Source organism: Gopherus evgoodei, chromosome 8, assembly GCF_007399415.2.
Source record: "Gopherus evgoodei ecotype Sinaloan lineage chromosome 8, rGopEvg1_v1.p, whole genome shotgun sequence".
Classification (NCBI taxonomy): Eukaryota; Metazoa; Chordata; order Testudines; family Testudinidae; genus Gopherus; species Gopherus evgoodei.
The window spans coordinates 58,009,295-58,023,323 of record NC_044329.1 but is presented as its reverse complement, the minus strand read 5'-3'; the positions used below and the strand labels follow the sequence as shown (position 1 = coordinate 58,023,323).

Genomic DNA, 14,029 nt, shown 5'->3' with positions numbered 1-14,029 from the left:
CCCTTGTTTATTGATTATCATGATTCTGAATAAAACTTTGGATCTATTAAATTAGATGGGGTAAAAAGGGCACAGCGATAACAATTTGTCACCTCCAGTTGATTTACCTCCTCCATCTCTAAAGTATCCCATATTCGGGTATAGTGGTCCATACGTCAGTGCCGTGTACTCTCCAGGCTTAGTGAGAGCTTTGGTTCTAGATGTTGCTTGTGCAGTCTTCTATTAAATCTCTGCAGAACCAGATACTTGCAGGAGAAATTCTGTATCTGTGTGAAAGAAATAAGGGAGAGGTGTTTTAAATACAAACAGTAACATATTTCCTTATATGTTCTCATTGTCTCTTTCTTAGGAGATTAATTCATTGAATATAGTCATTGTATAGATAAGGAGGCAGGCACATGCAATATTCATTAGTTACATAGAAAGCCAGTGGTCAGAGTGGATGGCATAATGGATTAAGCCTCAAATCTCACTTTCCAACCCTCCCAGTTCCCCTCTTTCTCTATCATAGTTGAATGCATCATTAACCCTCTTTGCCACTAGGCCTGCAACCTGGGTGTCGTATCCAGGGCCAGCTCCAGGCACCAACATTCCAACCAGGTGCTTGGGGCGGCAATCTGCAAGGGGCGGCAGTCAGTGTGTTTTTGCCCCCAGGCAGCATGCCGAATTGCAACCATGGATGGCGGGGGCAGTCTGTGTGCTGTAGGGTGGCACGCGTGGTTTCCACAAGAAGCAGCAATTCAGTAGCAGCTTCTGTGCTAAGCTGGTCCCGCGGCAGCGCAGGCTTCTGTCTCTGGCTGAAGGCAGAAGATGCTGCCAAACTGCCGCCCCGAAAATGCTCGAGCCACCCTAATGGCACACGGACTGCCCCTGACATCCACGGTGGCAATTCGGCGTGCTGCCTGGGGTGGCAAAAACGGTAGAGCCAGCCTGGTCATATCAGACTCCTCCCTCTTGTTTGCACTGCACATGCAAGCTGTGTCCACATCGTGCTGCTTCCTTCCTCCATAAGGGTATGACTAGATTAGGGAAAAGAGGTTGGGAACACATTTTCAAACAAGATCCTATCTAGACTAGGAAGGTAGACTGCACACCCTATCAAGTCCAAACCTTTCTCTTCTGTCCACCCTGCTAGAACTCCTTCCCAGACCATTGTCTCCCATCCTGACTACTGAAACATCTCCTCTCTGGCCTCCCTAGCACCAGATATCACCCCTCCTCCAGTCCATTCAAAATGTAGCTGCTAAAATGGTTTTCCTTGATCATGGTTCTGAACACATCCCCTCTCTGAATTCCTGCACTGGCTCCCATTTTCTGCTGCACTGAATTCAATCATCGAGTACTCACCTATAAGGCCCTTACAACTCTGCTCCTCCCTACTGATTCACTCTTTTTGGAGGCCTCCCACCCCTGTAGCCTCATCCACTCTACCAATGATGCCAGGCTTGACCTTTGATTGATCTGCTTCTCCTACCATCATATTCATGGTTTCTTCTCTGTCACCGTTATGCATGGAACACCTACTTTGAACTAGATGATAAAACCACTGTCCTTTCCTTCTTCAGATCTCTCTTCAAGATCTACTTCTATTGTGATGCCAACAAAAGATCACCAATTCATAATGGCTAGGTAAAGGGCCAGTGGGGACTGCAAATATTTCTGTTAAAACATAAGGTGAAATGACTTAGAACAATCAAGTTATGCATCTAGCCTATCTAAATGCATATTCTTATTTCTGTTACTTTGTTTCTCTGTCCCACATCCCTCCTGGTTGCTACACACCCTTACTACATCTTGCCTTTCATTAGGCTGAAAGTGCTTTGGGACAAGGGTTGTGTCTTCCTATGTATTTGTAAAGCTTCTAGCACTATGGTCCCATCTGTTTGGCTAAGCTATTAACAGATCCAATTGTGCTTTTGGGAAGAGTATACCCCAGTGTCCTTAGCCAAAACTTTCCTTCTTTTCACTTGTGCTCTTCGCTGTTTGGCAGCTGCATTACAGTCCTGTAGTAAGTAAGGGTATGTCTATACTACGGGATTATTCCGATTTTACATAAACCGGTTTTATAAAACAGATTGTATAAAGTCGAGTGCACGCGGCCACACTAAGCACATTAATTCAGCGGTGTGCGTCCATGGTCCGAGGCTAGCGTCGATTTCCAGAGCGTTGCACTGTGGGTAGCTATTCCATAGCTATCCCATAGTTCCCGCAGTCTCCCCTGCCTCTTAGAATTCTGGGTTGAGAGCCCAGTGGCTGATGGGGCAAAAATCATTGTTGCGGGTGGTTCTGGGTAAATGTCGTCAGTCATTCCTTCCTCCAGGAAAGCAATGGCAGACAATCATTTTGTGCCCTTTTTCCCTGGATTGCCCTGGCAGACCATGGAGCCCGTTCAGCTGTCTTTTTTTTTTTTTTTTTTTTAACAGTCACTGTATGTGTACTGGATGCCACGGACAGAGGCGATACTCTAGCACTACACAGCAGCATTCATTTGCTTTTGCATGATAGCAGAGATGGTTACCAGTCGTTCTGTACCGTCTGCTGCCACTGTAAATGGGCAATGAGATGACGGTTATCTGTCCTTCTGTGCTGTCTGCTGCTATCATGGGTGCCCCTGGCTGAGATCGGCCGGGGGTGCAAAAGCAAAACTGGGAATGACTCCCCAAGTCAATCCCTCCTTTATGGTTTCTAAAAATAGAGTCAGTCCTGTCTAGAATATGGGGCAAATGTACTAGAGAAGCAGTGTATCAGAGAGTACAGCTGCTCTGTGTCAGATCCCACAGAAATGATGAGCTACATGCCATTCACGGGGGGGTGCCCCTGCAACAACCCCACCCGTTGATTCCCTTCTCCCTCAACTTCCTGGGCTACCGTGGCAGTGTCCCCCCCCATTTGTGTGATGAAGTAATAAAGAATGCAGGAATAAGAAACACTGAGTTTTTAGTGAGATAAAATGAGGGGGAGGCAGCCTCCGGGTGCTATGATAGTCCAGGCAGGACATTAAGCAGTGTGGGGGAGAGGAGCCCAGCATCCCACTGCTATGATAGTCCAGGAAGTACAGAATCTTTTCTTTTCACATGAAAGGGAGGGGGCTGATGGAGCTCAGCCCCCAGTTGCTATGACGAAGATGGTTACCAGCCGTTCTGTATCATCTATTGGGAATGACCGGGAGTCATTCCTATTTTCACCCAGGCTCCCCCGGCCAGCCTCACCTGAAGCCAGCCAGGAGCACTCACGGGTTGATAAGAAGGATGGTTACCAGTCCTACTGCACCGTCTGCCACCAGGGAGGGGAGAGGAGCGGATACTTCTCTTCACTGCTGCAGCATCGTGTCTACCAGCAGCATTCAGTAGACATAGGGTGACATTGAAAGAAGTCAAGAAATTATTTCTTTCCCTTTTCTTTCACGTGGGGGCGGGGGGAGTAAATTGACGAACCACGCTGGACAATGTGTTTGACCCTATAGGCATTGGGAGCTCAGCCAACAATGCAAATACTTTTCGGAGACTGCTGGGGACTGTGGGATAGCTGGAGTCCTCAGTACCCCCTCCCTCCCTCCATGAGCGTCCATTTGAATCTCTGGCTTCCCGTTACGCTTGTCACGCAGCACTGTGTAGCCTGTAGATTTTTTTTTCCAAACGCTTTGGCATTTCGTCTTCTGTAATGGAGCTTTGATAGAACAGATTTGTCTCCCCATACAGCAATCAGATTCAGTATCTCCCGTACGGTCCATGCTGGAGCTCTTTTTGGATTTGGGACTGCATTGCCACCTGTGCTGATCAGAGCTCCACACTGGGCAAACAGGAAATGAAAATCAAAATTTCGCGGGGCTTTTCCTGTTTACCTGGCCACTGCATCCGAGCTGAGATTGCTGTCCAGAGCGGTCACAGTGGTGCACTGTGGGATACCGCCCGGAGGCCAATACCGTCGATTTGCGGCCACACTAACCCTAATCCGATATGGTAATACCGATTTTAGCGCTACTCCTCTCGTTGGGGAGGAGTACAGAAACCAATTTAAAGAGCCCTTTATATCGATATAAAGGGCCTTGTAGTGTGGACGGGTACAGTGTTAAATCGGTTTAACGCTGCTAAAATCGGTTTAAATGCATAGTATAGACCAGGCCTGAGTATGTACACAGGCCCAAATCCAGTTCACTTTTTGTATACAAGTACTCCTATGGACTTCAACAGAATTACTTGTAAGTGACAAATTTTGAACCACAGTTTGTAAACATTTTAGGGTCCTTTGGGATTAAGTTGTTTAGTATTATGGACACATTTGTGCTCAGATGCCAAATATTCATTTCTATTTCCAGCCATCTGACATCTATTTTTATTTCCTCTTTAAATAAAGACATACTGAAACAAAAGACAGGAAGGTACACAATGCTAGAGACACCCTACAATTACAGGAAGTTGACCATGCTTTGAACATTCACCTTATTCCTGAACAGCTGAACCCTCCTTAAGATCCAGCCAAAGAGCAAAAAGCAAAACAAAACCCAAAAGAAACGTTGTAAAGGAAAATCCTTCTGCGTTCAGATACCATGATGATGGGAGATGTTAGAGAGAACCCAAATTTGGAATAGTAGGTAGCACAAAAGAAAATGAGAATATAATTATATTAAGGGATAGCTACACAGACAAACATAACAGAAACGTCAAGAATAATTGTTTGCCTGGGAATAAAATTAAAAATCATAAAATACCCTAATATATCATAAGAAAATGTGTGCACTAAAAGGGACAATAGCAAGTACCTATGTTAGGTATTTCCAAGGTGCCCTTTGCTGTAATAGATGAGCAAAGTAACAGAACATTTCAGGCAGCTGAAGCCCCAAAGTGATCTGGTGAGGAATGTCGTTTGGATTTTAAACATTTATTAAAAAATAATAATTATAAACCCCATCAGTGTTAGCAAAACGTTAAAAAACACATCACACAGCATGAGAGAATCTACAGTGTTTTGTGTTGATTTGCACAAGCAGCACGTGACGGTACACTCCATATGATGTTATGAAAATATGCTAATGAGCGTGAACATAATGTAACTGGAATATACTTCATGCAAAAGGTCTCTTCTAAAGTATCATTACAAAGCTTATAATCTACCGAGTGTGTTCATCCCATTTGTATAAATGTATCATTCTTGTATCTGAAACCAGAAATATGAAATACAACTCTGGGGTCCTATTGTGAGCCATTAATGGTAGCTTGGAATCTTGATGACTCCCATTAACCAGGACAATTGGTTGTAAATGTCTCTGTTTACTTGTAAGTTTTCCTGTATACTTGAGTGCTGGCAAGTGGGTAATGAAGTCTTACAGTGACATGTGATCATGTCACCTGAAGTGGAATCCATCTTTAACCCTCTGCTTTTCCATTTAGAAGAAGGGGTGAGAACCCAAAGAGGGAGAAAGCGTTCCCGCCTTGTGCAAAAGATATATAAGGGGGTGGAGCAGAACAAAAGAGGCTACAGTCATGAGAAATCCCCTAGCTACCACCTGACCTGGAACAAGGACGGTACCAGGCGAAAGGATTGGGCCCAGGCTAGAAAGACGCTCGTCTGTCAAAAAAGCTTATTGGAACATCTCAGAGGGTGAGATTTACCTGCATTGTTTCCTACTGTATTAGGTTTAGACTTGCGTGTTTTATTTTATTTTGTTGGTAATTTACTTTGTTCTGTCTGTTATTACTTGGAACCACTTAAATCCTACTTTTTGTATTTAATAAAATCACTTTTTATTAATTAACCCAGAGTATGTATTAATACCTGGGGGCGCAAACAGCTGTGCATCTCTCTCTATCAGTGTTATAGAGGGCGAACAATTTATGAGTTTACCCCATATAAAGCTTTATACAGGATAAAACGTATTTATTTGGGGTTTGGACCCCATTGAGAGCTGGGCATCTGAGTGCTGGAGACAGGAGCAATTCTTAAGCTGTTTTCAATTAAGCCATTCTATAATTCTGGATGAAAAAAATTCTGACAGACTACAGAAAAAAGGGACTTGGTGGTGTTCTTTAAAAGTGAAGTAACATTAAAAACGAAATGAACACAAAATCTTTCTGCGGACGTAGAAATGTCTGAGTCACTTGCAGGGATAATAGATATGCTCCTGCCAGATCCTGGTGGTCAAAATGCATTAAAATAAACTATTATTCCAGCAGGCTAATGGTAGTGTTTCATACTGCTATATAGGAGGCACGTGATTTTCTCCCCCTTTTTAGTACTGGCAAGCAGACCCAGACTGGAAGCTTTGGCAGTGTAAGTCCTCAAGTCCCCCAAAAGATACACAGCATAGACTGATGCAATGCAAGCTTCGCCAGAATGCATTGCCTATATGCCTCAACTCCTACCTGAAACTGCCACCTTGAAGAAGGCAGTTCAGTCCCTAAACCTAAATCTGTCCTTGATCTCTTTGCTGAGATTGCCAATAAGAGTGCCAGATAGTATCACCTGTAACGATGGGTTTTATGATGTGGATATCTGTCAACTGAGGACTGGAAATAAATAATCAAATCCATTTCACGCTGACCACCAAACTGCCATTATGTGGTAACAGCTTTTGGTCATTACGGAGTTATTCTGGATTAAAACCAGGAAGCTAGAAGTGAAGAGGCCTGTATCCCAGGGTAAACACCATTCAGTTACTTTTTATGGCTTGTTTTCTTAAGCTTTATTTAGAGAGCAAGGGAGAAGCAAAGAAATCACTGCACTTTTTTGCTTTAAAAGTTGGTTTAGACACACAAATACACATCTGGTCCTGGTATACTATCGTTATAACGTAGCGTGATGTGTAAGTCAATAATTTGGCAACCTCTCTAGAGAAGGAATTTGCTTTTTTTTTGTTCCACTAGCTGGTCCAAAAGCATTTCCAAAGTTGCACAATCGTTCTCCAACTCAGTCTCTCTGTTGAGAAGCAATACTCAAAACAGATTTCTGGGGGCAGGAGGGCAGAAGCAGGTCTCTTCTGGTTATGCTAAAATGCTAAAAAGCAAGAGTTTAAAAGATAGAAAACACTCTGCTCTGCTGCTTTCTGAGGCCAGTTTCTCTCTTTTCCAAGTGGACTCCAGTCTTCATGCATTCCTCCCTTTCCCCTCCCACCCCCTCCCCATGATAGTATTTGGCAGGAGCTTTTAATTAAAAAACAGCCAGACTGCATTTGTGCTATCCCAATGAACCTCTCTTGGGAAATGATGTTCTTTGCTCAGCAATTCCTGCTTAGAGCGCTGAGTGCCAACAAAAGGAAAACAGCTGGAATGATTTCCTAGCCTTCCTATTCTCCATTCAGGCCTGGTGGCCTAGTAAAAATTATTTTTTTATTTTTTTCAAGACTGGGGCTAAAACAACAAGGATTCATTCAAGGTTCAAAGAAAGACATGATGCCTTTTGTAAAACATTATTTATGGCTTATTTCTTAAATAAATTCATTCAAAGTCTAATGATAATACAGATCTAATAGTTAAGGGCCTGATTCAGCTGCCCTAAAGTCAGCGGAAAGATTCCCATCAACTTCAAGGGGAATTAGATTGTGTGTTTAACGACAGATTGATCGATTAATAAACTGGATCATATCTTTGTTTATATATGAAGAGCACCTAGCACCAAACCTGAGTGGAACCTCTAGACACTACTGTAAAGTAAAAACTAAACAATAAAGTCATGTGAATGGCCTATGCACTATGTCATCACCGACTTGCAAATCAATGCTGCAGAGACATATTTTTATATATATGTTACTAATTCAAATTTGCATCAGACAAAACACAAATAAATGATGGGTGTCATGTTGCAATAAAATTGTGAAATTTGACATGTTATGACATGTCATGTTTTCCTAAAAGCCCCAGCTGATGGAACCATGTTATTACCTGAAAAATCGTTAAGGAGAGAGAAGTAAGATTCTAGACCTCATAATTGTGGAGAAATGTCTGAATGCTGAAGACTCCCACACCAGAAGGCAAACAAAAAACACAACATATAGTATTTTTAAAACCACGTGATTTTTAAGGCAATCACATGGGTCAAAATCTTTTTGGAGAAGAAAAGTAAGAGGCGTTCTACTGGCACAGTGATTAGGGTCTTCTACAGACTCCCAGAATCCAATTTGTATATGGACAGAGATCTCTTTCATATTTTTAATGAAATAAATAATGCTGGGCGTTGTGTGATTATGGGAATGTTTTATTTCCCAGCTATAGATTGGAGGACAAGTGCTACTAATAATGGTAGGTCCCAGATATAAATCCGACAGATTTCTTCACCAGTCACTGAACCAACAAGAGGGGATACCATTTTAGATTTAGTAATGGTAAGTAGCGAACAAGGACCTCAAAGAAAAGCTGGTTATAGAGGACAATCTTGGTTCGAGTGATCATGAGTTAGTTCAGTTTAAACTAAATGGAAGAATAAACAAAAATATGTCTGCAACAAAGGTCCTTAACATAAGTATAGCCAGACTGGGTCAGATCAAAGGTCCATCTAGCTCAGTATCTTGTCTCTCAACAGTGGCCAATGCCGCATGCTTCAGAGGGAATGAACAGAACAGGCAATCACTGAGTGATCCATCCCCTGATAGCCACACCTAACTTCTGGCAAACAGAAACTGGGGATACCCAGGGCATGGGCCTGCATCCTTGACCACCTTGGCTAAAAACCATTGATGGACCTATCCTTTGTGAACCTGATTTCAAAAGGACAATCTTTAAAAAACCAAGGGAATTTGCTAGGGAAGGGGACGAAACTGAAGAGTTCAAGCATCTGAATGTGGAAGAGGCTTGGAATTATGGTATGTCAAAGTTGAAGAAACTATCTGAAGCCTGCATTCCAAACAAAAGGGAAAAATTCAAAGGGAAGGGTTGCAGACCAAACTGGATTAGAAAGCATCTCAAATAAGTTATTAAGAGAAAGAAATGAAAGCAGGAATCAGCAAGGAAAGCTACTCTTGGAGATCAGAAAGCATAGAGAAAAAAATGAGAATTTCCAAAAGCCAAGCAGAGCTGGATCTTGTAAAGGAAATAGGAGCCAATACTAAAGGTTTTTTTTTAACCATGTCAATAAAAAGAAAACAAGGAAAGAAGAAGTGGGATCACTAAACACTGAGGATGGGATGGAGATTAATGATAATCTAGGTATGATGCAACACCTAAATGAATTTTTTGCCCCAGTTTTTAATAAGAGTAATGAGGAGTTTGGGGACAGTGGTAGGGTGGCTAATGAGAACAAGGTATGGAAGCAGAATTTACAACATCCAAGGTGGAAGCCAAATTCAAACAGCTCAATGAGACCAAATCCACAGGCCGCAGATAATCTCCATCCAAGAATATTAAAGGAACTGGCACATGAAATTGCAAGCACAACAGCAAGGATTTTTAATGAATCTGTAAACTCACGGGTTGTGCCCTATGACTGGAAAGTTGCAAATACAGTATCTATATGTAAGAAAGAGGAGAAAGTGATTCAGGAAACTACAAGCCTATTAGTTTGACCTCAAATGTACGCAAGGTCTTAGGAGAAATTTTGAAAGACAGAGTAGTTACGGACATAGAGGTAAACAGTAACTGGGATAAAATACTACATGGTTTTACAAAAGGTAGATCATTCCAGTCAGTCAACTCGATCTCTTTCTTTGAGAAGATAACTGATTTTTTAGCAAATAAAATGCAATAGATCTAACCTATCTGGATTTCAGTAAAGCATTTGATACATGTCCACATGGGAAATTATTATTTAAATTGGAGAAGATGAGGATTAATACAAGAATTGAAAGGTGGGTAAGGAGGATACTGCAACAGGTCATGCTTCAAGGTGAACTGTCAGGCTAGAGGGAGGCTTCTAGTGGAGTTTCTCAAAATCAGTTTTGGGATCAATCTTATTTATCATTTCCAAAAAGTGATAATGTGCTAATAAAGTTTATGGATGGCACAAAGTTGGGAGGTATTGCCAGTACAAAGGAGGAACAGAATATCATACAAGATTTGATGACCTTGAAAACTGAAGTAATAGAAATGGAATGAAATTTAATTAGTGCAAAGTCATGCCTCTAGGAACTAACAACAAGAATTTTTGCTCTAAGATAGAGATGTGTCAGTTGGAAGTGACAGAGGAGAAAGATCTGGTTGTATTGGTGTTACGGAGTCCCCGGGCAATGCTCTGAAACTGCTCCGCACAAAGCCAGTCTGGACTTTGAGGAGCCTCCTCTCCTTTGGAGCAGACTGTCTTCAGGGCAAGAAATTCACATGGCTTCACCTCCTGGGTCTCTCCTAGGAGCATTTAGCATGTGCCCCTCCATGCGCTTCCCACAGTGAGTCCGCCCAGGCGGGGTCCTGGGGAAGCCACCGGATCCTGCATTCCCACTCCACAATCAGACGTGACTCTTAGCCAGCCAGTAAAACAGAGGTTTATTTAGATGACAGGAACACAATCCAAACAGGTCTGGCCAGTACAGACAACAGGATCCCCTTTAGTTAGGTCCATCTGGGGCCCCAGGGAGGCCACAGCCCCATTGAAAGGCCTGAGCCCTGTCGGGGCTCACCTCCATTTCCCAGCCAGCTTCCAAACTGAAAAACTCCCCCCAGCCTCTCACTCAGCCTTTATTCAGTTTCCCGGGGCAAAGGTGTCACCTGGCCTCTAACCCCTTCTTGGGTTCTCACGTTACATGCTCAGGTATCCTCCCTTAAGGCCCGTCTCCCATCCCCCAATGCAGACCGTCCTCCCAGGCCAACGCTCCCCACTCAGCATTCAAAGACCACATTAAAAACAGTCCCGGTTCATCACAATTGGTCAATCATAGGATGACTATGAGCTGCCAATGTGATGTGGCCATGAAAAAGGCCAGTGTAATCCTAGGATGCATCAGGCAAGGTATTTCCAGTAGAAATAGGGAAGTGTTATTACCATTACAGAGGGTACTGGTAAAACCTCATCAGGAATACTGCAGGCAATTCTGATTTCCCATATTTAAGAAAAATTAATTCAAAGTGGAACAGATACAGAAAAAGGCTGTTAGGATGATCAGAGGACTGGAGAACCCACCTTATGAGGGAAGGCTTAAGAAGCTTGACTTGTTTAGCCTAACAAAACAAGAGATACGATTGCTTTATAAATACCTCAGAGGAGTTATTTAAGTTAAGATCCAATATTGGCACAAATTTAGGTTTGAAGTTAAACTAACCACTGGAGGTGTGAAGTTCTGGAACAGCTTTCCACAGGGAAAAGTGGGAGCAAAAAAATCTAACTAGTTTCAAGACTGAGCTTGATAATAGTACAATGTGACTGCTTACAGCGGCATATGACCCATCCGCAACTGATATTAGCAAATATCTTCAAGAGCTGGAGATGGGACACTAGATGGCGAGGGCTCTGAGTACAACAGAAAATTCCTTCCCAGGTCTGTGACTGTTTGCTCAGGGTCTAACTGACTGCCATTTGGGGGATTGGGAAAGAATTTTCCCCAAGATCAGATCTGCAGTGACCCTGGAGTTCTTTTTTTCTTTTGCCTTCCTCTGCAGAGTGGGGCACCATTCACTTGCTGATTTGAACTACAGTAAATGATGGATTCTCTTTAACTTGAAGTCTTTAAACCAAGATTTGAAGATTTCAGTAACTTATCCAGAGTTTATGGGCCTATTACAGGTCTGGGTGGGTCAAGTAAGGTTGCCAGGTGTCCGGTTTTTGACTGGAATGCCTAGTCGAAAAGGGACCCTGGCGGCTCCAGTCAGCACTGCCGACCAGGCCGTTAGAAGTTCGGTTAACGGTGCTGCAGGGCTAAGGCAGGCTAGTCCCTACCAGTCCCAGCACCACACTGCGCCCTGGAAGTGGCCAGCAGGTCCAGCTCCTAGGCGGGTGGTCACAGGGCTCCATGTGTTGCCCCCACTCCAAGCACCAGCTCCACACTCCCAATGGCCAGGAATCATGGCCAATGGGAGCTGGGGAGTGGTGCCTGTGCACGAGAGCAGCGGGCAGGTCCTCCTGCCTGCCCCCACCTAGGGGCTGGACTGTGGGGCACAATGCAGAATCAGGACAGGCTGGGAGCCTGTCTTAGCCCCCCTGCGCCACTGACTGAGAGCTGTCCACAGTAAACCTACACCCCAACTCTGAGCCCCAATCCCATGCCCGAGCCCTGAGCCTCCTCCACAACCTGCCCCAGCCCAGAGCCTCCTCCCACATCCTGAACCCCTCATCCCTGGCCCCACCCCAAAACCTGCACCCCCAGCCCAGAGCCTGTACCCTTTCCTGCACCCCAACCTGCAGCCCCCTCCCACATGCCAAATCTCAGCCTGGAGCCCACTCATGCACCCCAAACCCCTCATCCTCAGCTCCACCCAAGAGCCCTCACCCCCTCAAACATCCCAATGTAGTGAGAGGGGAGGGGGCTTTCGGGAAGAGGCAGGGCTAGGGTGTTTGGTGTGTGTGATTAAAAAGTTGGCAACCCTAGGGTCAAGTTCTGTGGCCTGCGATGTCCAGGAATAGGAGGTGAGAGCCATGCGGTCAGATCTTTTCCCTCAGGTCTAAATGCAAACACAGAGGGCTGCATATAGTTTGATGGAGACAAGTATGAGAGAGAGAAAGACAAAGACAATGAGCAGAAACACCACAGAAGCACACAGAGAAGGCAGCAAGAAAACTCCAGAGATAGGCAGAGAAGGTGATCCTGAGAAAAAACTAAGAGATAGAGCTTTTGGGAAGAGTGCTTACTAGAAAAGGCTGAGAACTGAGAGCAAAGAAACTCTCTCCTGTTGCTTGTTTCCTATAATGTTCAGGGAAACAGAACTTTATGTACATTTTTGGTAAATAAACAGGATTGTAGGAAAAAAAAACTTGACTCCATCATCAATTTTTCCACATACCAGAGACAATCTGCAAGACTCTGATTATTGGCTAAGCACTCGGGTCAAAAGGAGTAATAACAGTGAGTACAATACAAGCGGGAAAGTGGTCTGCTGGTTAGGGCTGAGGATTGGGAATCAGGACTTTGCCACTGACCTACTGTGTGACTCTGAGAAAGTCACATAACCTTCCTGTGCCTAAATGTATCCATTATTAAAGGGTGGGTAATACTTCCCTATTTCAGAGGGGTATTGTGAAGCTTACTTAAAGCCAGATCATAGTTCTTCATCCACTATCTCTGCTCTGCTTCCAAACCAACCAACCTAGCAGTGCCTTTTTAAAGATCCCCCTCAGGGCTGTTGTTGATTTGTGTTCAGACCCTATGCAGGAGGGAGTTTCTTTCTGTGCTCTCCATCCTTACGCACCCAGGAAGGACTAGGCACAATGTTCTTATTTATTATTTGTATTATGGCAGTGTCCAAAGGGCACAATCAAGCTCAAAGCCCTTAGGGCTAGGCACTGTACAAACACATATGACAGCATGGACTCTGCCCCAAAGAGCTTACCCTTAATGCTTGTAGCTTACTCTGAAATACAAACGTACAGTAGATACAAATTTATTATTATGAATTAGTAAACTAAACAGATTTTTTTTCTTCCAAGCAAATGAATTATGCTCCATATAGAACACCACTACAGCTATTACAATTCAAATCATGTGCTGGGTGGGCAACCTGATTTGTCTATGACTCAGCGCATGATGCCTGATCCATAACAGAATACAGCTGCACACTTGCAATAAATTTAAAAGCTGATTTATATTTACTATCTATTCGTGTTTATGAACATGGCTCATTTTTATGTATTTTCAGTTTAATCTGTCATTTTGCTTAACCAGTTTAATTCTACTTGGCAGTGTTTCACTGTACCACAAAGATAGAGATTCCATGTGCAATTTTGTCTGCCAGACCCAGATGAAGGAAAAGGCCCCTCCTCAAAGGCTGCGGGGTAGGATGAGAAGAAAAACTGTCAAGAGTAGGTATGTTGGATTATGGGAAAAAGCCCTTCATCAAAGACCTGCTGATGTGGATGGAGGGAAAGAAAGAGGAGAAAAACACATGCAAAATTTCAAAAATGGTCTTATCCTGAAATCCAGGTGCAAGCAGAATAGGAGCTGCAATGATGTGTCACAGTTACA

At 43.6% G+C, this 14,029-nt stretch overlaps 1 protein-coding gene across 2 annotated transcripts in view; it reads right to left on the bottom strand.

The window, feature by feature from the left end:
- Positions 1-14,029, bottom strand: part of RGL1 (ral guanine nucleotide dissociation stimulator like 1) — a 169,635-nt gene that overhangs the window by 137,770 nt on the left and 17,836 nt on the right. For both annotated transcript variants that reach the window (XM_030572037.1, XM_030572039.1), the window contains exon 2: positions 108-266. In XM_030572037.1, the coding sequence (XP_030427897.1) occupies positions 108-152 (45 nt within the window). In that variant the 5' untranslated portion in view covers positions 153-266. The remainder of the gene's footprint in view (positions 1-107; positions 267-14,029) is intronic.